The sequence below is a fragment of the Neolamprologus brichardi genome, chromosome 6, assembly GCF_056152115.1.
Source record: "Neolamprologus brichardi isolate AB-2024 chromosome 6, ASM5615211v1, whole genome shotgun sequence".
Taxonomy (NCBI): Eukaryota; Metazoa; Chordata; class Actinopteri; order Cichliformes; family Cichlidae; genus Neolamprologus; species Neolamprologus brichardi.
The window spans coordinates 9,461,570-9,486,552 of record NC_142109.1 but is presented as its reverse complement, the minus strand read 5'-3'; the positions used below and the strand labels follow the sequence as shown (position 1 = coordinate 9,486,552).

The following is a 24,983-nucleotide window of genomic DNA, read 5'->3' as shown; positions in this document are numbered from 1 at the left end:
TGCAGCTACCTGTATAGCACTGCTCCAATTTAATAAGAAATGCAGGGTGGGGTATAGAAGTAATTTGTGCCTTTATCCTGAAATATACTTTTTCAGGTTTCAGGAAATAATATTTTTCTCTTAAATTAGAGCTGGTGAAATCAACTTTGTTTAATGTGGTTAAATGTTAGTAATAGCTGGATTTATATAAATGCTTAAATATTCAACAAAATATAATGTTAACATTTTAAATAAAAACTGCCACCACCATGTTAGTTAGAGCCAAGTTTTAGTCAAGGAGCTTATGCTTAAGTACGATATTTTTCTTTTATTGTGATATAAATCTGATTCTTCTTTAATAAGAAGTCCAGAAAATCATAAGAAAAGAAATAAATCATAAATGAACTAAAACCCAGTTCTCTTAGGCTCTGTTAGTAAAACATTTACATTTAGCAGAGGCCTATAAAGTCTGCCTGTAACAGGGTGCCTGCTCTCATTTTCAGTTGGATGTAATGCCATTTTGTTGTTTTTAAACAAACCCAACATATGGGTTGTTATCCTTAATGTTTCCACTGCAGAAATATGATGTGGGGTTTTTAAAACAATCTTCATTTGGACTTATTCCTCCAAAATTTGTGGCAAAAATTTGGAGAAACACCCGTTAGCCTCTAGTAACACGTTATCTATCTTATTTATCCACCCCACCTCTATCTTTAGTGCCACTCTCAAATACATAACAAGGCTGAAGAAGGACTACAATTTTAGCTTCACTACATTTGTAATTGAATTACTTCTGCCAATTTGCTGCAACTGCCTGACATTATCACTATGGTGCATATACAGTTATAATGGCTTTCCTAAGGCTTTGCATTGTTTAATGGGAGTTTAGTGAGGCAGATCATATGGGGTTAAGTTTTATTTTTAATGTGAGTATAGACTGCGTCATTGATATTTGATGTCAAGGTTTCAGGGCACTAGGACTCACAAGGAGGTGCCGCATTCAGCTCTGCGGGAAGGTGGTAGTGACGACAGTAACTTCCAATCTGAGGAAAGTGTTGACTCACACGCTGCAGGTGTTTGCAGGAGTGAAAGTGGTACTTTTGAAATGCAGAGCTCTGAGCGCTTAAGTACACTGATTTGATTATACAGTGCTGTGAAAAAGTATTTGCCAGCTTCCCGATTTTCAAAAAGGGTCTTTTTTAAACATTTGTCACAAGTACGCATTATAGATCATTAAAGAATTTTTAATTTTTCTAATTTTTTAAAGGAAAAAACCTATCCAAACCTATCTGGATCAGTATTTGCCTGTCAAGCCTAATAACTGGTTGCACCACCCTTCGTCGCATGAAGTGTTTGTGATAACTGGCAATGGGTCTTTCACAGGAATTTGGTTTGCAGAATTTATGTTAATTCAGCCACATTGGAGAGGTTTTTAAAAGAATTCATCTCAATCTGATTTAGAGCCAGACTTTGACTAGGCGACTCTAAAACCATTTATTTTGGTTTTGAGCCATTTGTGTGTGGACTTGCTGTAGTGTTTTAGGTCATTGTTCTGGGGGCATCAGGGCATGAACCATTGGTCTGACCAATGGTTAGAATGGTCTTTGTTCAGTGGGCTTTGATACGTAGTTGTTGATCAATGGGCATGACAGTATGCGTATTAATGATCAACGAACTGACCTCACAGCCCATTGTTCGTTCAGTGGGCTGGTTTGAGTCATTGTGCAAATGTACTGTTTGTAATGTTGGGGAAACCTGCCGTCAGCTGAGACTGAAGAAGTCACTTGGATGAATGACGAAATGCAGCAAAAGTCTCAGACCACCACACTAACACCAACATGTTTGATTGATCTTTTTAGTAAGTGCTGTGTTAGTTTTACACCAGATGTAACGGGACAGAAAAAGTTTAGCGTTTGTCTCGTCAGTCCACAGAAGATTTTACCAAAAGCCTGAAGATCATCAAGAATTTTTTCTGGCAAAAGTCAGATGAGCCTTTGTGTTTATTTTGGTCCACAGTGGTTTTCTTCTTGAGTCTCCCGTTGATATTGTTTTTCCTCACTCACTTTCTTATTGTTGAATCGTGAACTCTGACCTAAACTGAGACAAGTGAGGCCTGCAGTTTTTCACAAAATATTCTGAGTTTTTTAGTGACCTCCTGGACGAGTTGTTGGTGCGCTCTTGGAGTTATATTGGTACACTAGTTCACCATTGGCTCTCACCGTGGTTCACTGGAGCCCTTAAGCCTTAGAAATGACTTTGTAACAGTTTCTAGACTGATAGTTCCCAATGACTTTGTACTTCACTTTGTCAGACAGGTTCTATTTAAGTTCCTTCTTGATTCTGCAGGTCTAGCAGTAATCGGGCCTGGGTGTGACTAGTGAAATTGAACTTGGCTTTTTTTAACAAATGTGGTTCATCATGAAATTCATGATTTAACAATGGGGGGCAATTACTTTTTCATACTGGTCTATGTGGGGTTGGATAGCTTTTTTCTTTTAATAAATTAAATTTAAAAACAGCTTTTTGTTTTAACTCTGGTTATTTTTTTGGTTATTTATTATTTTGTCTAATATTAAAATTCGTTTGATAATCCGAAACATAAGTGTGACAGATGTGTCAGGAAGGGGGCAAATACTTTTTCACAGCACTGTAACTCGCTGGCTTTGCTTCATTTTGGCAACATTTTCTCTGCTAAACTCATGCTACTGTTTCTTCATCAGCACATACTTGTATAATTCCATTTGTGCACGTTGTCTTTTTAGTGTTGTAACTGTTTGCAGGTGTGTGTGTGTGCAATTAACATTTTGTCAAAGGTTAATAATTTTAATGGGTGAAAAAAAAATTCATCTATCTTTTCCCCCGGTGTGCTCAAAAAAGTTTGCAGGCGTGAAGCCGTTGCACACACGCTTATTTCACTATAGAGATGATGAAATGTTACCTCATTATGTCATATTTGGTTTTGTCAAGCTGCTAAAAAAATACTAAAAATGAATCAAATAGTTATTGAGTACTCCCCAGAGCCTAACTCCTGCTCCTGCCTCACCATTACTGCTGTGTGTTTCCTGTTTCCTCACCTACCTCCTCCATTTCTCTCCCATCTTTCCATCTCCTGCTTTCATCACTTGCATGGAGTGATGACAAAGATAGATAGAAGCTTTGGCAGCTGAAGGAAGAGATGAATATTTAAAATCGGGCATCTTTCTCTGTCCTCTCACTGCATCCCATCCTTTGTCTGTCTCCCCTTGGGGCTTGGATCTCCAGCTCTTGGTGTGGTGTGGCACAGTGTGCGTGCGTGTGTGTGGCATGTCTTGGCTTGTGGTTTTCTATTGGCATTCTAAGGCGAGTGTAGTCAGATGATGACACTTAGCTGTCAGCATGCAGCATTAATGAGCGCAGTGACACGCACAAACACTCACCCCACTCTCACACTCACACACGCAGCATTCCCCAGGGAGATCAGCAAATGATCACCTTCTCCTCTCTGTGTATCCTACAAAATATTTTAAAAGCTCTTTATTTTTTTAACCTCTCATTTCTACTGTCCCTCAATTTCATTTCTCCCTCCAAATTCGTGCTTCCTCTTTCAACATCGCACTATTTTTTCTCAAACTTTTTTGCCTCACTTGTGTGTGTACTCACAGTGTGATATGTGTTAGTTGGCTGTGAACCACGCAGACACGTATCTGACAACTCTATTAATACACAGCCAGCTAATACCAGCCTCCTCCTGTGTGGATTTTTGCATGTGTGTGTACGTAAAGAGAGATGTGTGTGCTCAGTCCTCAACCAATCCCTCGCTGCACTCGAGGTCTCTGCAGAGATTTGTCTGAAAGGCTTAAAGCGCACAGATCTCCAGTCATAGAAAGATCATACTCACAAATACGCACACACACACACACACACACACACACACACACACACACACACACACACACACACATATATATGTCCCGGCTGACTCACCGACACTGTAGGGAGTTTGCAGTGACTGACAGATTTAATAGAAGAACAAGCTGTAATCTGAGGGAATCCATTCAAAGAGGGATTACATTGTAATCTGAGGATAGAATAGCTTTTCATCTCTCTCTCCCTCTGTCTCGTTCATTCTCCATTTATCAGTCGCTATCTTTTTTTTGCCCTAAAGCCGCACCGATCCTTTTACTAGCCCTCTTTTTATATATATATATATATATATATCTTTCCGATCCTTGATTTAATTTAGGATTTTTTTCTGCTTCCATCTGACACACACACTTCCAATCCTAGCACAGCTGTGTCACCTCAGCAGCACTTTGCCGTCAATCAGCAATGATTGCGCTGACGAGAGCATTGTAACATTGCAATGCGTCTATGCCTCTTTGGTGCTAAATTATACCCAGAACCATGTGCACACACGCTTGGAGGAAGCTCACAAGATTTATGTTTTTTTTCCCTCTCTGTCACCACTTTTTCTTTCGTTTTTTTTTTTTTTGCTTCAACAGCTCTTCTTTTTTATCATTCCTCTTTCTATAATGAAGCTTTTTAGCCCCAAGTTGTTGTTCTGATATTGCTCCATTCTGCTGCAACCCGTCCTGCGAGCCCTCCCTCCATCACTCCTGCTTTCCCTGCCTCTGCCACATGGTGTTTCTCATTTGCTAAATGAGGAATCCAATAGAGTTAGATTAAACTTTCTGGACTCTCTTTGTTGAATCTTTAGAGCGAGCCTTTTAGCTGCCACAGCTTGCATGCGCATGTATAATAATGCTCCTGCCAGTTTGAATATCTGTCCTTGTTTAAGTTGAAGAAGATTAATTTAATAATCCCAGTTTAAACAACTAAAAGGCAAAGATAAGAGGATGATAGGGAATAAGGGAGGGAGGATAGGCGGTGGGGAACAAGAGATCCAGACGAGATGAAATGATAAGAGATTTCCCCAGAGAAAGAGCATGTTAGACACGCTGACAGAGAGAAGAGAAGAGCGAGGATCACACAACCGTATGGCATTTTGCTTCCCCCTCTATTTCTTCCATCGTGTCTGTCACTCCAGGAAGGAAAAGACCATCTGCGGTCCCCCCTCACTTTTTCCCCATCTGCATGTATACCCGGTCTCCCTCCTCAAAGCCCTTTTTGTTTTTTGTTTTTGTCTCCCTTGCCATGCCAGTGTTCTTGCTGTCCTGATTTGTCGGTCTGCTCCCCCCAGACGCACGGGCTAGGTTAATAGGTTGGGTTCACATCCCCTTCCATTCATTACTTGTGGCCTTGTTGCTGCTGTTAAGGTCCGCTGATGGTTACTACTCCCTCTCTGACCCCATCTTCCTACACTGGACAGCTAATGGACACTATACCCTTGTTCCATCTGCTTCTACCTCGGCCTGCCCATCGTCGCTCAGCCTCTTTGCGTCTTCCACCCACTCCTGTTAAGCCATCTTCTTTTTTCTGAGCCCAGACCTTTCAATGTGTTCAACGAAGAAAGTAAGAGTGATAGAGACCTCCGCGATTGCTTCCATCTGTCTATTCTACCTTTCTTTTGGTGTCACTTTACTTATCTTCTACATTAATGACTCAGCCTCCACTCACTGAGTGTTCGTGTCAAGGCGCTCAAGTGTGTGTGTGTGTATCTGTGTGTGTGTGTGTGTGTGTGTGTGTGTGTGTATCTGTTTGTGCCATCGCTCGCCTGTCTTCCCACCGCATGTCTTATTACAGGTCCGTGTGACAGCGGGATATGACTTTTCAGCGCTTTCTCTCTGATTTACAAAAAAAAGAGAAGAGGGAGAATGAGAGGGGGGAATAAAGAGCAGAGAGTCAATTACCACCTTTTCCTCGTTCCCTTCAAAGGGAAGATCAAAGCTGCTTCTCACCTCCCCTCTATGCCCCCTCCTTTCCTTCTACCCCGACCAACCCCTATCAGAACTAGTCTGTTAATTTACACTCTACTACCCCCACCCCCCACCCTTTTGAAAATCTACATATTCATCAGTTATATAGTCGATGCACTGGGAACCAAGGGAAGTTCACACGCACACACACACACACACACACACACACACACACACACACACACACACACACACACACACACACAGACACACACACTCTTACAGAGCCATAACAGTAACGTATAGGCTTCACAAAATCTTTAAAACACTGACATAAATTTTTCTGTTTGTCTGTTTTTTTTTGCTATATTCTGAACAAATGTTATACTTTTCAAACTGATAACAATTCTAAGGCATTCTCTTCTTATGAGAGGCCATTCAGACCATAAATCATACTTTCTCGCGCACACACAAAATCATAATCTTGCACGTACACCACAGTCTCCCACATACCATTTGGGCAATAAATCATTCTTCATATACTCACGCTAGTGTACTTTTTTTTTTCTGAGAAGTATAATTGTAACTCAGACACATTGCCATGCTATCTCCAATACATCATTATATACTGGATAGTGTGGTTCAGACAGAAAGAATGCTGTTGTTTATAAGAGCGAGTTACACTGTTTGTGTGTGTATGACTGAAAATATGTTTGAGATAAGAGGACACAGTTGTTTAGAAACCGAAAGAAAGTTTTATCAGAACTTTTAGTCTTTTCTCAGTCACATCTCAAATTTCACTGCCATTCGTTCAATCTCTGTTACTGTCTTCATTATGAGCAGACACTGTCCAGTTGGAGATGTTGTGCAGTGGGTATGATGCAGTCACTCTTTCTGCTCATCCAAACGATGCAGCATCATTTCACTGTATTCATTCAGCCAGTGTACACTATGCTTTTTAACAGAATGTAAACAAAACTGCACTGAATTTGGACAAAATTGCGTCAAACAGAACAATGATGCCAGGCACAGAAAATTCCTCCAGAGTAACGTGAGAGACTAACAATCTCATACACAAAGTTATTACTTGGTGGTTCTGCAAACTACTGAATCGTGGGCTGTGCTTAGTTTTCACAATCATGTGAACTAAAACTGTGGAAACTGTGATGATTAGCTTTGTGTAGTCATGTTTGCTACACAAAGTTGGGTATAGTACGACACTGAGTGGACAGTGTCAGAGTGTAGCGGTGTGCGTACGTGGAAGACCATTGAGATCTGTGTTTGAGATCATGCTGCTGTCTACGGTTTATGAGCTAACCCGCCTCTCATTTTTTTTTCTCTTTCTGTTGCAGATCCCGAGTCAGAACCAGTGGTTCCGGCTATCGTGATTGGTCCAAAAGACACAACAGTGGTGGCGGGAAATGAGGCTATACTGGAGTGCATTGCTAATGCTAGGTAAACTCCTTTTACATGCATGCAGACGTGCACATACAAACATGCCTGCAGAGGGTGAACGGTTTCTATTGCTAAACTGTTTTCTTCCAGGTCACTTAGAGGACATCTCGGAAACTTGTAGCTCAGCAAATGTTCCCCTCTCACTTAAATTACTCACACTGGGTCACCCAGCTCACACAGCTTACAATAATTACCTGAACGACTGATTATCCTAGCCATTATTTTAGTTTAGTTTTGATTAGTTTCTTTTTTTTTTATTGTATTGTATTATGGGTAATATTTGTCAGGGACAGTATTTAAGAAGTTCAGAGTAGGTATTACAATACAAACACTGAACTCATAGGCATGGAATACATCCCAGGCCCAGTAAACATTTACACAAAAACGTCTACATACTGGCTGTTCTGTAAATGTTGAACAAATTGAAAAGTAAAGCGATTTTCTCCATACTTTTATTTGATTTATGTCCGTTCTTTAAGTACACAGCATCAATTCAGTTAGTTTAAATTGCTTAAAGAATTATTAAGTGAATCTAGGTAGTCATACTTTCCCCCCTGAATATGTGATGAGAATGTATTTTTATGCTTATATTATAATCTTCTGTTATATTGACTCAGAAGCAGGTTTTCCTATGAGTCAAACATTAATAGGAAAAAAAGAAAAGTGCCACTGAGGCTATAATGACCAGATAAGAGCACAGCCAATCAGAATGATGAGTTTTCTGGACTCAACAGGTGATATTTTTTGCCTGCTTTTGTTCTGTTTGTACAAGGGTTTTGTCAGATTTTGTTATTAAGTCTGACCTAGGCTGGCTGCTCTGTTTTGTGAGAGCCCCTTTAAATGTTTTTCTGCTGCACTTGACCGGCACTTGACCACTGGGTAGCACTCAAGGTATAAAAAAAATCAAGTGACTATTACACATAATGGATACCTAGAATGTAGCTACAGTAGCTTTTACAAAACAGCAGAGGAACCATCTCAGTCTAATAAGCTATTAGAAAAGTGATATTTAATTCAACACTAATAAGTTTGTTTTGAGGTTTTTGTTTTCTTTGTTTTGTTTTATTGCCTGCTCTGAAAACGTAGAGAAAGCCTAGTGACTATTTCTGCTATCAGAGATGTACCCACTGAAATTCTCACACCAGAGAGATAGTCTTGTACCCAGGAAACAACTGAAAGAGAGAAACTATACTATACAATATCTGGGAGAAATAGGTGTTTGAGCAATGAAATCTAAAGTAGTGCTAAATTCTAAAAGCATTGGCTATCCACCTCCATTAATCATCAGTGAGTTATAGCGCTGTCCTGCTAAAGTGCTGAAATGATTAGAAGGTGATTGGAAGCCCGGTCCCAGCAGACCTAATAGGAAGAGTTTTAAAATCTGCTTTTCACTCTTTATAAGGGACAGAAACCACCGAGTCTGCAAATATTCAAATTTTTTCCATATCTGCTGGTTAGGTGCCTTTAAATTCAAGTTTGTCTTCACTTTACATTTGGAATGTGATTGACAAAAAGTGCTCGTTGTGTTTTATTTACACTTGGACGGCATCTAAAATAACAGATTCCACCAGAAAAACTTTGCTACGAGTTTTATATGACCATGTCATCGACTAAATCAGTGGATTTCTGTCCAAAACAGTCTATCACTGCATATGGCAGAAGAGATTTGTGTATCTCAAATTCAAACCAAGTAAAGGTTTTTGGCACAACTTCACTTACTTCCAAGGTGCTTGGAGAAAAAAGTTGTCTGAAGAGATGCAGCCATTATGCGTGATGACCTTGATGAAGGCTGTGAGCCGAAATGTGTCAGTCGAGCACTACTTTTGTTCTCTATACTACAAGTTTTTCTGGTTAACCTCTGGTTCAATGACCTCTTCAGACTGTGTCTCGAATTCATCCAGGCATTGAATGCAAACATGGTTGACTTACTGGCCTTCTTTTCATTCGCTTTGTGACTTGTTAATAAAGTTCTTTGTTAGTGTCATCTACTGCCACCAACAGTATGACTGCTAGAGGAGTATGAAGGGAAAGAAATGTTGGAAAAATCCAATAAACATTAATACTAACATTGTAATGCTAATGATCTCTAATATAAAGTATTCTGCAGATGTATTTTACACGCAGCTTTGCTTATGTCTCTTTAATTTCTGCTCCTGTTGTTTGTGTCATGATTCCTGCTGTACTACTTTTAAAATGTACTAATTGTGAATGTTCCAGTGAAGACACTGGACACTAACATCATCTATCTTGTTGTTCAAATGCAGCTATGGTTTTTCATCTGATTTTGTTAATGAGTATTTGTGTTTATATTCGCATCACTACATTTTGGTTGAAATTCATAGCTTCCTGTCTCCTACCTGAGCTTTTGAGCGGTCCTTCGCAAAACGCATTTTAAGAACAGTTCCAGATGCTGATTACATTAGTAGCTGTTGTCATGCTAAATCGAGTACATGTTCACTGCACAAGATCAGAAATATATTGATGGAAAAAGGGGAAAAATGAGCTGCACTATTATGGCTTGAGAATATGCTGCTACATTGCTGTCTTGCATAAATGCACATGCACAAAAGAATGTTTGTTTTCCGTGTTGTTTATCCAAAACAAAATTTCATTTTACACGAAAACCCATTTCCTTTCCCAACATTTAGAGTAACTGACTGAAGCTCCTTCATGCTGAGTAGAGCTGACTGCTCTGATATAGACTGTCATCATTCATTTCCTGCCTCATTGACAAATAAACTGATGGATTTAATATGTTGTAATTGCCTTCTGCCACCCAGTTCTGCTCATTCTTTTTCTCCTCTCCTCTCCTCCTTTCTCTTCTCCTCTCAGACCAGTGGACCGCCTTCTGGTGTCGTGGAAGCGTGATGGGCGTCGGCTTTCCAGTGGGCAACGGCTCATTATTCCTGCCCCCACCTCTTCTGACACGGGCTTATATGTTTGTGAAGCGTCGTTTAGCAACAGCACTGCCAAACCCGTGGAGACAAAAGCGCACCTCACTGTAATGGGTAAGAAGAAAAAAGCAGTCACTTAGTCACCCACAGACACACTCGCATTCAGATTTCCATCATTTCACTTCAAATGACATTACACTGACTTACATTCATATCCTCGTCACTTATCCTAAATCGAAAAACAAGTTGGGTTGAGTTGATTGTGTTATTTACCATTAGTTCCATATATCTTTGACTTTTTTTTAAAGCTGTTTATAAATGACATATTCAGGTTGCAGTCGATGAATTTGACAAATTTGGTTTAGTGTGAAAACTCAGCTTTAATTCCAAGGATTGAACTGAAATACTGCATTAACCGTTGAGGGATAATGACCATTTTATACATAGTGCCCTATTTTCAGGGGCTTAAGTGTAATTAGACTCAAAAGATGCTTCATGGAAATGCATTATTTTGTCATATTAGTAAGGAGATTTTCATTTGCATTTGGAAGCTTTTTCTGTGAACCCATAATGAATTCTAAATGTAAGACAGGCCATTCATAAAAAGAAAATAAACCCATCCAAAAGAGCAGAAACAGTAGGACTTTCCAAATCTTCACAAACAGTCCGGTATATTCCTAGAAGAAAAAAACACACTGTTGAAGTTAAATGACCGGACATCCACAGACGATGCCTGTGGTGGATGATCACAAAATCCTTTCCATGGTGAAGAATAATTTGCACTTTGTAATTTGAAGCATGTGAAATTATCTGTGTGATGCACATGAACGCATGTTCCCAGTGTCACTGAGACATGTTAGAAGTCTGATGAACTGTATAGAGATTGCATTCATATGTATTAGACGGTGCTTTGAAAAGTGAGGCACAGCATACTGTAAAAGCAAACCAGCATTATTTGTTTTTAAGGTCAGGAAGCAAATTATTTTGCACTAAGTCGGTCACCTGATTTCAGCTCACGTGAGCTGCATTTCACTTTGCTGATAAAAGACTAATGGCAGGGAGAACAAACAACACAAAGAGAGGGATGCAGCAGAGGCCAGGATAATCATCACAAATGATGAGGATGCCCATTGTTCGCTGATATCCATGAGTTCTACACGCCAGACAGTCATTGTCTGTGAAAGATTCTCCACAAAGTGTTGAAAATGTTCATTTTATTTATGAATGTGTTAATTTGTGTAGTTCATTCGAACGCCTGAAACTCTGGGATTGTTTATGAAAATTGCTGTAGTTTCTCCACAGTTAACGCAATGTTTTTGTTCAGTCCCTTGAACTGAAGATTGAACCTTAAGCTCTTATTTATTATATTGAAAGTACAACTTGAATAACTGAATATTTAGGCCTAACTCTATGTTTAGGGGACTTTTGCCCCAAAAAGGGAGGCGAGTCCCCACAGTGTTATTGTGCAAAGACATTTATGTCCTCATAACATGAGTAATACAAGTACACACACTGCCTAACAAAATTATCCATGATTGTCCTGGGTAGGTCCACTAATGCCCTCAACATGTGATTAATTTCTGCTTTAGCCTCGCTCTTGTCTTTCCTTGTACATTTGTTGCTCCGGGCACTGTTTATTCCTCCATTTATTCTTACTTCGCTCCTGGAAGCATTGACTGTCAGCTACAGCACTGCTCGAGCTGAATCTGTTGTCCACATTCACCATTAAATTGTCCATTGTAGTCACAAACAGCTGTTGGATTCATGTACACACAAACTCACCCATGTGTTCTCACAAAAACATGCATGTGTGCACTTCATGCTTACACACAATCACAAAATGGCACCGTTGCCACATATGCCTGTTTGCCCGGCAGCTCAATTAGCCCCTCTCCCTGGAGTCACGAATCAATAAGAGGACGCTGAAAGCACTCAAACAAGAGCACTCTTGTAGCAAGCCGCTCCTGTCTTCTGCGTGTGTGCGCGTAATAGAAAACAACAAACACGCGAGTAGGGAGCATGTGATTGATGAGCCGAAACTTCTCTCCTCTAGTTTCTTAGCATCTTTTTACTCTGCTGTGATTGTCTGTGCGAAAGAGCACCTAAGCAGAGAGCACCGACTACCTACACCCACAGAATATTCAGAAGGCCTGCCTGAATATTTATACCCTACTTATTCTCGTTCTGTGCCCCCTCATAATCCTTTTTCTTTGTCTTCCCCCAAAAAACTCCTTTTTCTAAGTTATCTTTCCTCATTAGGCCGGCAGGACCGTTAAGGCCTGCCTGGCAGGGAAAAAGCCTGGATGCATTCATATGTATCAGAAAAGAAGTGACTGACGAATACATTGGTACTGATCCTCTTTTTCTGCTATGGGCTCAACAGACCTTGATGCAATAAAAGGGATTCCTAAACAGAATAGTGTATGTGTCTGTTTGAAAGAAAGAGACAGCCTCAAAGGCATTCATTATTCAATTTCATTTCTTTTCTGCCCCCATCCTCTAATCGGAATATGTATGATACTGCATCCTTGTGTTGTATACTGTACAAACGACTAGCGGTGCAAAAAACAATATATCTGCTGTTGTTTTCTGTCTTTGTTTTGTAGGCAGACATCAGGGAATCCACAAAAGCTCAAATCCTTAAAACCAGCCACCCAAACACTCTTAAATGTGTTTTGTTGTGTTTTGGCATCTAGGTTCTTGCACTCACCTGACTGAAGGAGAATAATGCAGCTATGTTATCAGCGTCACACCATATGGCTGTTATTCATCTCTTGTTTTCCCGTTCGCTCTTCACTGCACGCTTTCCTCTTTCTTTTGTCAAAAATCAGGCAAAATTGCACAGTGCACAGTAAAGATAGGTGATGCACATATGTGGGTTTAAAAGTTGCCTGGAAGAACTAAAAAGAACTTTGTGTTTTCTCTTCAGTCTGCGGTTTAGATGTGAGGGTGGTCTCGCTTTCAGCCACACATGTACTCCAGGTTGGGACTGCATTTTAAGTCGCCAGCTTCCATTCAGCAGCGCGTTTTTATGCAGCGTGCTCTCAATAAAGGCTCTGCAACATCCGAATTAGATGCAGTGAAATCAAATGTTCTCTTTTTAGGAGTGCGGTAACAAAGAAAATAAGATGAAGTCTGTGAAAAGGTCTTTAACATAATCTGTGATCTTTTTCTGTTATAAAAAAAGTAGTTCTGGTGACTAAACGTAACCATGCGCCTACTGAAAGATCAAGTAAAAAAACAAAAACGGGACTTGTGTCACGTGATGGAAAGTCCTGACGTCTACAGCACTCCTGCGTGGTAGTGATGGCAATAAGTGAAAATGCAGTCCACTGAAATACGATGCAAAGAAAAGAAAATAACGTGGGATAAAAAGGGGATTTTCAATAGAGGGACAGCAGAGTTTTAAAAACCTTATTGTTTGCATGTTATTACCTTAAACCTATGGGGTGGGGGGGGGGGGGGGGGGGGGGGAGAGAGCACACAAATGAAACTTTTATTAAAATTCAATAAGAGGTATATTGTTGCAAAAGCCAAAATACACATTTATTATTTGAGTCATACACTGGACATTTCATTTTCCTCAGTCATTCTCTGGTGAACTATTGCTACCATTGTGTGGACTCAAACTCAGCTGTCATCTCTTTGTAAATATTAACAAGTGCTTAAAAAATGAGAAATGGAGTCTGTGCAGCAGTAGGTAACTTCTTTTATAGCAAGTAAAATGTATTACAATATTATATATATGCAAGAATATATTTACATTCAAGGTTTTTGTTTATTCTCACCACTGCTGTCAGCACTTAGAGCAGTGCTGGCGAAGATGTTAGGATGGAGCAGTCATTGGCAGCAAAATGTTTTGTTTAAGAAAAAAAGAGGAGGACTGTGCCCCTTGGGACCTTCCAGAATGTGTTTTTTTTTGTGGCTGTGTATGGAAGCCATTTCACAGAGCATATAGACACAAAATCCTGCCTTCCACTGGCACTTAAGTTACTCAGTGCCAAGAGGGGAACCATTTCTATTCTGCAGTGCTCCATTATAAGTCTCCTCTATTAAGGAATAAATACTTGGAGAGGGCAAACTGTAAATTTGTCTGTTACATTTTCATTTTCAGCCTTTTATTTATTTATTTGCCTAAATTGAGAGCTTGTTAGTAGCTGTTTAATGACTTGGTGTTATTACAATTTTTTTTTCTTTGCAGAACCGCCCTCTCTGACCGCTCAGCCAAAAAGTAAAATCTTTGGAGAGCTCGACAGGAATGCGGAGATCCCATGCCTGGCTGCAGGTAGGCATGTGATAAATAGTTGTATGTATAAAATTGTACAATCTAAGTTTGTCAGAAGCCTTATTTTTGGCGGGGGGTGGGGGGTAATTTTTATACCTGTTTATAATAACCATAATGGAAGTTGGGTCAAAAAGCTAGGTGTCACCTTGTTTCTTTGAAGCTGACGTCCAGCTGTCTGCGAGGGAAGGCTTGCTTTATCAATAAAATACAACAAAGCACAGTAGAAACAGACAGGAAATAAATAGTGGAATTTTAAACTGAAGTGTGAAATGAGAAGATGAAGACCAGCATTCTCACTGGGGTGACTCAGATTATTACATGGAACATGTAACACTTCCATTCGGCACTCTCCTTAAAACGATAATAGCGTTAGTCTCAGTCTTGTTAGTCAACACTCAGTATTGTCTCAGTCATTGTCTAGATTCACACTTCATCAAACCTCCCCTGCCTTTACTGCTGTGTGAAAATGACATAAAACAAACAATGAAAATTATTTTCATAAAGTTTCTAAATTCCAGCGCCTGAAAAGTGTCAGGGGAGGCTGTTCCACATGCATTCAGTGATCCAGCAGCCACTTAAAGTGTGCTGAATCTCACAGGCTGCTTGTGCGTGCCACCACATGAGTCGTAGAGCTGATGCATACTCACACGTCGGATATTTAATTATTCTTTAACTCACTAATGTTTAACTTGGTTCCATCAAACTTCCCCAGCTCAATAGTTGTTTTACTTTCTGAAATGTTATGTTTGGATATGCTAATAATGCATTATGTCTCTAAATATGTGTGTATTTGCATAATTTTCCAGACCACAAATCTGAACACTGGATAAACCAAGTTGTTGTTTCATTTTGTTGATATATGAGAGTCAAAGATTTTTTTTTACCAAAGGCATTTTAAAAATCTCTTTTTATGACTTCATAAACCAGAAAATACTCCCACCAGACAGCTAATAATTGTCAAATTCCACTATATTTGTAGGAATAAACTGTCGTATAAATAAATAAAGCTATGAATAAATAAAGACTAAGAACAAATACTTCAGAAAAAACTTCAGGATATAGACAGGAGGAACTGTTCGGTGCACACTGTATGGCTGCTCGGCCATGGAAATGCATGAAGCTCCCAGCACACAGTTTTTGTGCTGATGTTAATGTCAGAGGAGGTTTGGGGCATTGCAGTGATTGAGTCAGCAGAGTGTTGGAGCCTTTACCCACCTCAGCACTCGGTGACCCTGCCCTGTAACATTGCATGGGCTCCCACATCATGGCTGAATTGCTGTGGCTCCTGAGCGCCTCCACATTGCAATAATACTGCTTAGAGTTGAATGTGGAGAATCTAGGAGGACGGAAATTTCCCAAACTGACTTGTTTAACCAGTGGCAGCCATCACATGCTCAAAGTTTTTAAGCTCTTTAGAACGACCAATTCTTTCATAACTGATTGTAAATGGAGACTGCATGGCTGAGTGCTTGATTTCATACACCCGTGGCAACGAGACTAAAAATACCTGAATTCAAAGATTAAGAGGTGTGACCCAATACTTTTGTCCACATGTTATGTCAGTATTACAGGTTTTCCTAAATGAGATGTTTAAATGTCAAAATTAGTAATTATATTATTAGTAATGTATTAATTTGCATAAACATCGTTTTCTCTGAAAAAAGACTCAAAATGAGACTGAGCAAAACATGTTTAATACTTAGTGTCTCACCTTAACTGCTTCTTTAACTTTGAGTGACGGACACTAAGGCTACATTCACACTGCAGGGGAAAGCGCATCAAATCCGATTTTTTTGACCCTATGCAACCCATATCCGATCATGGTATGACAGTGTGAACGGCACATATCCGATATTTTCAAATCCGATCTGGGTCACTTTCGTATGTGGTACTGAATCCGATACATATCTGATGTTTCAGAAAGCGACTGCTGTGTGAATGGTCAAGTTGCATTAAATCCGTCTTTTATGTCACTGACACAAGACAGACGCCACTTATCAGTGCCGGAGAAGACATCGCGAACACTTCCTGGCCATCCGGTGAAACTGCTGGGAAGACAACGTTGGAGAAACGTGAACATTTTATTTGTACTGTATAATCTGCAGATTCTGACAGAAATCTGAAACTATCCTTTGAAGCACCGCTCCTCTAAAACAGCAATAAGGATCATTATTAGGTTATCCACATTATTATGTAAATAACAAAATAACTTAAAGCAAAAATTGGGAAACGTGAAGTCCGAAGTCTTGATATTAACGGCCATCTGTCAAACAATACTGTTTGCTCTGGGTCTAAACAGAGCGCGTTGTGTGTGAAGTCTTCTTTTGCGCATGCGGGCCACTTTGAGCGTTCACACTAGAGCGCGTTTGCTGTCACATTTTATTTGTAGTGTGAACAAGCAGACAAAAAAATCGGATTTGATCAAAAAATCGGAATTGAGCATTAAGACCTGCAGTGTGAACGTAGCCTAAGCAAGAGAGAGGATGTGATGGTTCTACGTCATGTGTTGTTGTGGGGTTTTCTTTTAGTACGTTATATTTCTATTCAGTGTCTTTGGGGTTTCTTTTAGGTTTTACTATAATGCTAGCGTTTGGGGTTTTTGATTATTGTTAGTTTGCACTTTGTGTTACTTCACATTTTGGACTGTTTTTAATTCTGTTTACAGACTAATAATTGCTTTTTGCTATTTAAGCAACCACAGGCACATAACCAGTGTTAGGATTGTTACGGAATAAAGTAATTATTAGATGTTCTTCTTTCCTTTTGTTAAAGTAATGCAGTATGTTACTTAATTATTTGCTGGAGAAAGTAATTTGTTAGACTACTCATTATATTACTTTTGCATTGCTCCATTACATGTGAAATGCACTGTTACTCAATTAACAATAATAACCTTAGGGTTTAGGACCTTGTACATCTTATCTTATAAAAAAAAAATAGTGTTCTTTTAGTGTTTATGTATGAGCAGAAAACTGGCAACACAATGTTGAAAAACCAGCTCGGAGAGACTTCAAAGTGATCACCACAGTAATTGTACTGTAGAAACAGGTGTGAATAGACATCAAGGCTACAAAGCTGCCAGCTTGACTGCTCATCATTGTGTTTTTTACCTGTTGAAGTTCAGGTTCTGGCTGCTGGGCTGCCAGACACTCAGCATTAACATCACTCTCGGTTCTTCACTAGCTTTGTGTTAACATGCTGTCTGTGCAGATGTTTGCAAAGAGCTGAAGTTGTGTTACCACTCCTGGCTGCAGGTTGCACTTTACCATTGTGTTCTTGTCCTTTCATGGATTACAGATAAAAGCAATGTCCATATCTCCACTCCTCAAATTTTGTACTCTGCTTTACCATTTTCCTGCTCCCTGCACATGAACCAAAGTCAGTCGATTGTAGCACAAGTGGAGTAAGAAAAAGGCATGTTTGTTATTTTTTTTCTTTCCACGCACCTCTCTTGCCAGTAACTGAAGAATATAAGCAACAACATGGTTGTAATTGTATAAAATTAGTGAGTTTAGTACAGTAACTTGTTACGACACTGCACTACTGAAAAATGTAACTTCACTAAAACTGTCTCGCACATTACATTGAACTATAAAAAGCACTGCGTTGCTCAGGAATGCATTACATGCAACACTGCAGATAACCATCCACACACGTTCACTTTACTATCACCAGTTACTGTAACATGTAAGTCTCCAGACTGTGGGAGGCCACCAGACCACACGGTGAGAACCAATGCAGCCACGGGGGGAGCACTGTGCCATCCCATTCATTTCTTCTATGTCAACTTTACATGTCATATGTTGAGATTTGCAGCTCTTGTCCTGCTGTTTGCTGTTGCAGTTGTGTCAAGGTGACTCTGCTAGCAGGGGTTTGGCATCATTCGATATGTGTGTGCGTTAGTTTGAAGGCTTCATGAACAATGACACTTTACTTTTGGCATTGTGAGCGCGGCATGCTGAGACTGAGCCTGAAAATTGCACTTGTTCATGACTCTTGTCTTTAAATGGATTACATGAAAACACTTATATGAGCCGGGCTAGATACAGCTCTAAAAACTGCTCCACCCTCCCCTTTCTCTCTCTCGCTCCCTCTCTCGCACTCTCTCTCTCTCTCTCTCTCTCTCACACACACACACACACACACTGAGTGAGTTTATGTTCCTCCTCAGTAATCTGATACAGTGGCAGTGTAATTAAATAGCAGGGGCCTCAGGCTATGGAGAGAGGGATGGAGGCTAAGAGGAGAGATGAGGAAAGGAGAAAAGAGCGCACGGTGACAGAGTGAGTGAGACGAGGAGGGGGTGAAAAATACGTCACGCGTGTCTGTGAAAGCTTGACACCAACAGAGTGAGAAACGGTGTGGAATTCATCGCTCGCTCTAACAGCCACAAACACACACACACACACACACACACACACACACACACACACACACACACACACACACACACACACACACACACACACACACACACACACAGGTGTGAAGGGTTTGAGACAGAGTAATTGCACGAGCCCCCTGCCTGTCATATTTGGCATGTCTGTCAGACAGGTGGGTGCTGATAGTGTTGCTCTTCGATGTGCTGCCCACATCTTTTATTCAGAGTGTTTTCTGGACCCTTCTGCCACCCTTACCCTACCACCCACACCGTCCAATCAATATATTATTAGCGGTCATTATGCCCACATGCATATTTATAGAGAGAGAGATTGGGTAGAAGAGAAGAAAGATTGTTGAAATGAGTGTATGTGTGTGTGTGTTTTAGTGGGAGTTGGAGTGGTTTGCTGAGCAGCGAGGTCAGCTAGCTGCTTATTAAGAAAACTGAAAAATGTTCTTACACTGTGCTTTTGTTTGCCATGTGCGTTCATATATGTAGGTGTGCCTCAGCCCAGGATTGAGTGGTATAAGGACACGGTGCCTCTTTCCAAACTGGCCAATCCTCGCTACAAGGTCAGCGCAGCAAACGGGCTGACTGTGCGCAGAGTGCAGCCGGGAGACGGAGGAATATTCCAGTGCTTTGCTCGCAACCCTGCTGGAGAGGCTCAAGCACAGACACAGCTCTTTGTCTCCAGTGAGTTTCTCTGATGCACACACACAAGAATGGAAGCATGAATATACAAACCTACATCAGCCTTGAATTCTGACTCTCTATTCACTCTTGTATCACTTCACTTCTGTACCAGCTTTTTCTTTTTTATTGTCACTTTCTTTGACTCCGTCATTTTTCTACCTTCACTACTAGCGCTGGAATTCAGCATTGTTTATTTTCTAAATTATTTTTTGGGGGGAATCAATCGAGCTTCATGAAACTCAAGGTAAAATTGTTACCATTCTTGGGTTCCCCGAAAAGACAGTAGACGATTGAGTCTTCCTTTTAGCCCCTCAGTTCATCCTCTGTCTGAAACAACCTGTTTTTGCTCTCTTCCCTTGCCAGCTTTCTTGTGATTGACTTGTAAACAAAAGGTTTGAACACCATGTGGATGCGGCTGCTGTTCTCACAGCCAGAGCAGTGGGGCTAAGATTACCATACCAGGGATATGTTCTCTCACTGACATATCACAGGTCAAGACTAGAAACAAAATGCTGAAAACTAAGTATGCAAAGCAGTATGAATGCTGAGCTTTTAGCTCACAGGTTTGATATATTAAAGTTTGTCCATATACAACTATGACAATAATATATATCAGAATAAATAAGGGAAAGCATAATAGGTTTTGAATCCTGCAAACATCCAGAAACTGCCGGCTGTGTTATGCACCTGAAATGCTGCCAACCTCTGTCTTTAGACCATATCTGTACAGATAAAAACATGTACAGTTAATAACATGTATTGGACTAAAAGCATGTCCTGTGTGGGCGTGTTCTCTGTTTGGTCAAATGACTAGCCAATAAGAGTCCGTAAATACTTAAAGGTATTGTTGTGATCCCACTATGTGAGGAAATTTGTGAACATAGTACGAATGAGATGACATAGGATTTTCAATTTATACCACAGGTGTATCTAATAAAGATCAAATCTTAGTGACCTTTAATGTCAGAGGTCAAGTGAATCTACTAGGAGGCTGAGGGGAGCCGCCAGTATATATTTTTGTATTATCATTATTATTAATTTGATCCCTCTACTTTGACGTAATGGTTTTTAATATGTATCAGGCTAGAAAGTTACATTCGGTTTAGTGAGAATTATGCTATAATTAAAAGTCTCCATGGAGCCATCCAGATTTATGCACAGACACGTAGTGAATAAAGCCTCCATTGATCAGAGAGGGTGCAGTTGTGCTCAGGTAAACACTTTCATCCTGTAGCTCAAGTCTTTCTCTTTTCTCCTTATCCACAGTGTCCTCTAATGTTCATTGCTCTGTCTTCTGCTCTCTCGTGCTCCCTCCGTGTGTTTCAGGTGTGCCCCCCACATTTGCATCACCTCCCTCTGACCAAACAGTGACTGATGGCAACACAGCCTTGTTTACCTGCCAGACGAACGGAGCTCCAAAACCTGCTATTACCTGGAGGAAAGGTAGCAATGAAGCTCCAAGACTGAGACACCCCACACTGAGACACACACACGCACGGACATAATGTATTTGTAATTAAAATGTGCTGACTTTCCTCCACCTCGAGGCTAATTTATTATTTTGTCCCTCCATAGGATTGCAGGTCTTAGCCAGCGGCTCTGTCCAGGTTCCCAGGTTCACGCTGTTGCAGTCAGGTGGTCTGCAGGTTCAGCCAGTCAGCTTCCAGGATTCAGGAGAATACACCTGCATCGCCTCCAACACGGAGGGAACCATCAACGCCACAGCTACGCTCACCGTGTGGAGTAAGACACGTGCACGGACACACAAACAAATGCACATTAAACCGTTCAATATACATTTGCTAAACAGACAAAAACAGACATGGAACACTAGTTTATCCATACCTGTCCAATAGTATTAGTTCAGTTTAGTGAGCAGCTCAGTGATTGGTTATTGATGCAGTTGGCTGACTCAACGCTGAACTAATCATTGGATTTGCCAAGCAAGAGGATGATTGATTAGCCAATAAACCAATTGCTTGGCTGATTTTTTTATTTTATTTTTTTATTGCATACATATAAATATATGTTCTGGCAGCTTTAGATTAAACAGGGTTCAATTACACACACTGTCAGATCCTTACTTCAGTTGAGCTGTGATATAAATGTAAAACGTATACCCTTCAATTTATTGGAGACACGGTCACATCACAAGTGCATGGTGACTGAGTTAGGGACATAACAGATGCTCTCCACTCTGCATGTGCATTTGTTTTTCCACCAGTGCCGCTTTTCTCTCTCTAAATCATATGCAACACCTGAGTGGAGCAAAGCACCAGTAATTTGATACTCAGCTGTTTTCCACTGCGTTATAATGTGCGTAGGTGTGGGTGCGTGCATGCTTGTGTGTTGTTTATCTTCTTGTAAACTAATTCATATCTCGTTACTGTTGAAGAACATTTAAATGTACACATTTTATAGAAGGCCGTGCCTTGTAGTGTGATTCAACAGGTGTGTATTAATTGTATTTAATTTAAGCCTCAGAATGTATCCCACCTCTCTGCTCTTTCCAGATCGCACAGTCATTTCTGTGCCTCCAACAGACCAGCGTGTTATCAAAGGAACCACTGCTACTCTCAAGTGTGACGCTACACACGACCCCAGAATCAGTATCAGGTAACTGTTTCTCAGTGTTTACTACGATTGCAGATGGATTACCTCAGTAATCTCGATTACCTCGAGATAGATCCCGAGTTTGTTTTGCGAGATCTCGCAAAAGTTTTGCGAGATCCCGAGTTTGTTTTGCGAGATCTCGCAAAAGTTTTGCGAGATCTCCCGAGTTTGTTTTGCGAGATCTCGCAAAAGTCTGTCTTAATTTTTTTTTCTCCCATGTCCCCTGCGGGGCTCCGTATCGTGTTAACTTTTATCGAGTGGAAAAAAGTTCATTCTCCAGCTTCACTGTGCTAATGTTATGCTAACATAGCTGTGTCACTAGCGATCACATAGCAGAACATTGCGGACATTATAGACATTATATACCAGCTAGTCTAACTTCAGTAACCCTACAAAGGTCACTGCTGTTTAGTTTTCTGTCTTCATTTAAGTTGAAAGTGATGGCAGAGCTGTACGTTTTAATATTTTCAGAAATCTCTTAGTCAGAACATGCTATATCATGTTTAGGTGGAAACTAGCGAGCTAACTTTCTGCTAACTTTGTGAGGCTCCTGGCTACGGTACCTGTAATGCTCCGACAATCCATCAAGTCAATCCATCAGGCTTTGTAGCTCACTAAAGTCATACTAAAACATTTTTGACAGATTTTTGAGCGCCGTGTACCACATAAAATCGATTTGAGGTCAGTAAGCACAACCAGAATTCACACATAAGGCGCACCGGATTATAAATCGCACTGTCGATTTTTGAGAAAATTAAAGGATTTTAAGTGCGCCTTATAGTGCAAAAAAAACCAAAAAACAGTACATACATGAATACCAAGTCTGATTCTCTGCTGTGTTTGACAGTTTTGTAAACTATTGTGTTTGAGTTTTGAAGCACCCAAATTCTTCCTCTGTTGCAGCTATAAATGGGAGCGAAGCGGCATGCCGGTTCTTCCAACCAGTGGGGGGCGTGTGTCTGTACGCCAAGGCCTTCTCACTATTAGCCAGACGTGGTCAGGTGATATCGGGGATTACACCTGCACTGTGACATCACAAGCTGGCAATGACTCCCGCCCTGCACGCCTGGAAGTCATGTGAGTTCAGGGAATAAATTCCTTCTGCAATATTTAACCGTCTTCTGTTTTAGGCCATTGTTTGACTTTTCCACCCTTGAGAATGGCCACAAATTTAGCCATTAATAGCAAAAACCTGCAAGGCCAAGTAAACAGCCTTGGGCTTTTTGAAAAACAGACACTTGGGGGATGCTGAAATGCAATAGGTCTCCTTAAACTTATCATTAGTCTAGAGCCGGATTTTATTTTACTACGATATAAAATACAGACAGTTTTACTTCCACCTAATCTGCACATTAGAGGATAAAGAACAGCGTTACACCACTGAATAAGTAACACTCACTACAACAACTCTAATAAATTGTATAAAACACAAAGGAAGCATAACAAGGCTGCATCCATTTGACTTGCTGGAGTAATCGAAGCATTCTGCAAATGTGCCATCCTTCAAAATCTTTAAACAAATAAAAGGCACTTGTTGGGTTTTTATAACAGATAGTGTAAGGTAAACCAATAAAATATACGTGAGCTACAGGCTACAAATTTTCCTCTTTGCATGCATTGTGTTATATTAACAGGCTGCTTGCTTTAGTTTCATGTTTAATACACTGACAAGAAAATAGCACTTTTCTTCTCTTTTAACTCGGTTTGGAAAGAAAGCATTTCCCAAAGAATTAGGTTTCTTTATTAAATTCAGAAGCACATAATAAATATATTTTAACTTACCCTACACCTCAGGATAGTCTGATGATCTTTAATTTTCTGTGATAACTCTATTTGAGTAAACTGTGAGTAAATCATTATCTTCTGGCAGCAGCGGTTTCCTTCCTCAGGATTTGACGCAGCAACGATTTTGATGTAACAGTGTCTAAAAACCTGAGGGAGCAGTCTATCCATAGCGAGCAATCTGGTTGATTCAAATTACTGATGAGACTGACAGGACGTACGCCTTATGGTACAGCATTTTACAAAAAGACTGACTATACAAGGTGCAATTTAGGCAACGCAGCAGATGGGTAATTTGGTACACTGCCAAACATAAAGAAATGATTGTTGTCAACTTGTTTCATGTCTAATAAGACAGTTGCTTGGGTCTAGTAATAGCCGTGTTCAGTGCAGGGTCAGAGCCTCTAAAACAAATACTCTGTTCATGCCATTGAAAGTCTAAAGACACGACTAGTTGTTATTAGATACCCCTAAATGTTATGTAATGACTTTGTAATGACATGCTGCACACTCACTGATAATACATCAGTGAGTGTGCAGCATGTATGGTATGCTGCACAGGTATGTTTGTGTACATACCTGTGCAGATTCCACACATCACTTTGTGTGTCTGGTATGCTCAGATTAAAACATATCATACACACATGCATGCACACACACATATCAGCGTGTATCCCACACTCCAACCCACTCAGCCTTATTACAGCCACTAAGAGAACAGGTAGTGGTATTTGTATATTAATAGGCACTTAAATAATACATTTCTAAAAGGCACTTATGATATATTAATATAATTGCCGGGTAGGAAAGAGAATGAACATGAGTCCACATCCTTCTAAATTATAGAGAGACAAGAGGTTATGCATGTCAGACGCAGAGGGAGGGAGCGGATCTGTGTTTATTGCTGTGCAAAAACATGCTGGCCTGGATGGGATTTCTATACACCCGTGTTTCTGAGCGTGGTGTATGCGTGCGCAGCTGCGTGTATCCACATGTGTGACTGACATTCTCGTTAGCTCAGTATCAATGGGTCACAGGGGCTAACAGACGCTGGCGGCTGAGGAGACAGACTAATTACCAGCGGGTTATTGGTTCAACTCCCATAA

General features: G+C 40.3%; 1 protein-coding gene across 2 annotated transcripts in view; it reads left to right on the top strand.

Moving 5' to 3' along the window:
• Positions 1–24,983, top strand: part of sdk1b (sidekick cell adhesion molecule 1b) — a 277,836-nt gene that overhangs the window by 174,233 nt on the left and 78,620 nt on the right. For both annotated transcript variants that reach the window (XM_006796155.3, XM_006796154.3), the window contains 8 exons: positions 7,127–7,229; positions 10,062–10,237; positions 14,325–14,408; positions 19,288–19,482; positions 20,809–20,925; positions 21,058–21,225; positions 21,996–22,098; positions 22,999–23,172. In XM_006796155.3, the coding sequence (XP_006796218.2) occupies positions 7,127–7,229; positions 10,062–10,237; positions 14,325–14,408; positions 19,288–19,482; positions 20,809–20,925; positions 21,058–21,225; positions 21,996–22,098; positions 22,999–23,172 (1,120 nt within the window). The remainder of the gene's footprint in view (positions 1–7,126; positions 7,230–10,061; positions 10,238–14,324; positions 14,409–19,287; positions 19,483–20,808; positions 20,926–21,057; positions 21,226–21,995; positions 22,099–22,998; positions 23,173–24,983) is intronic.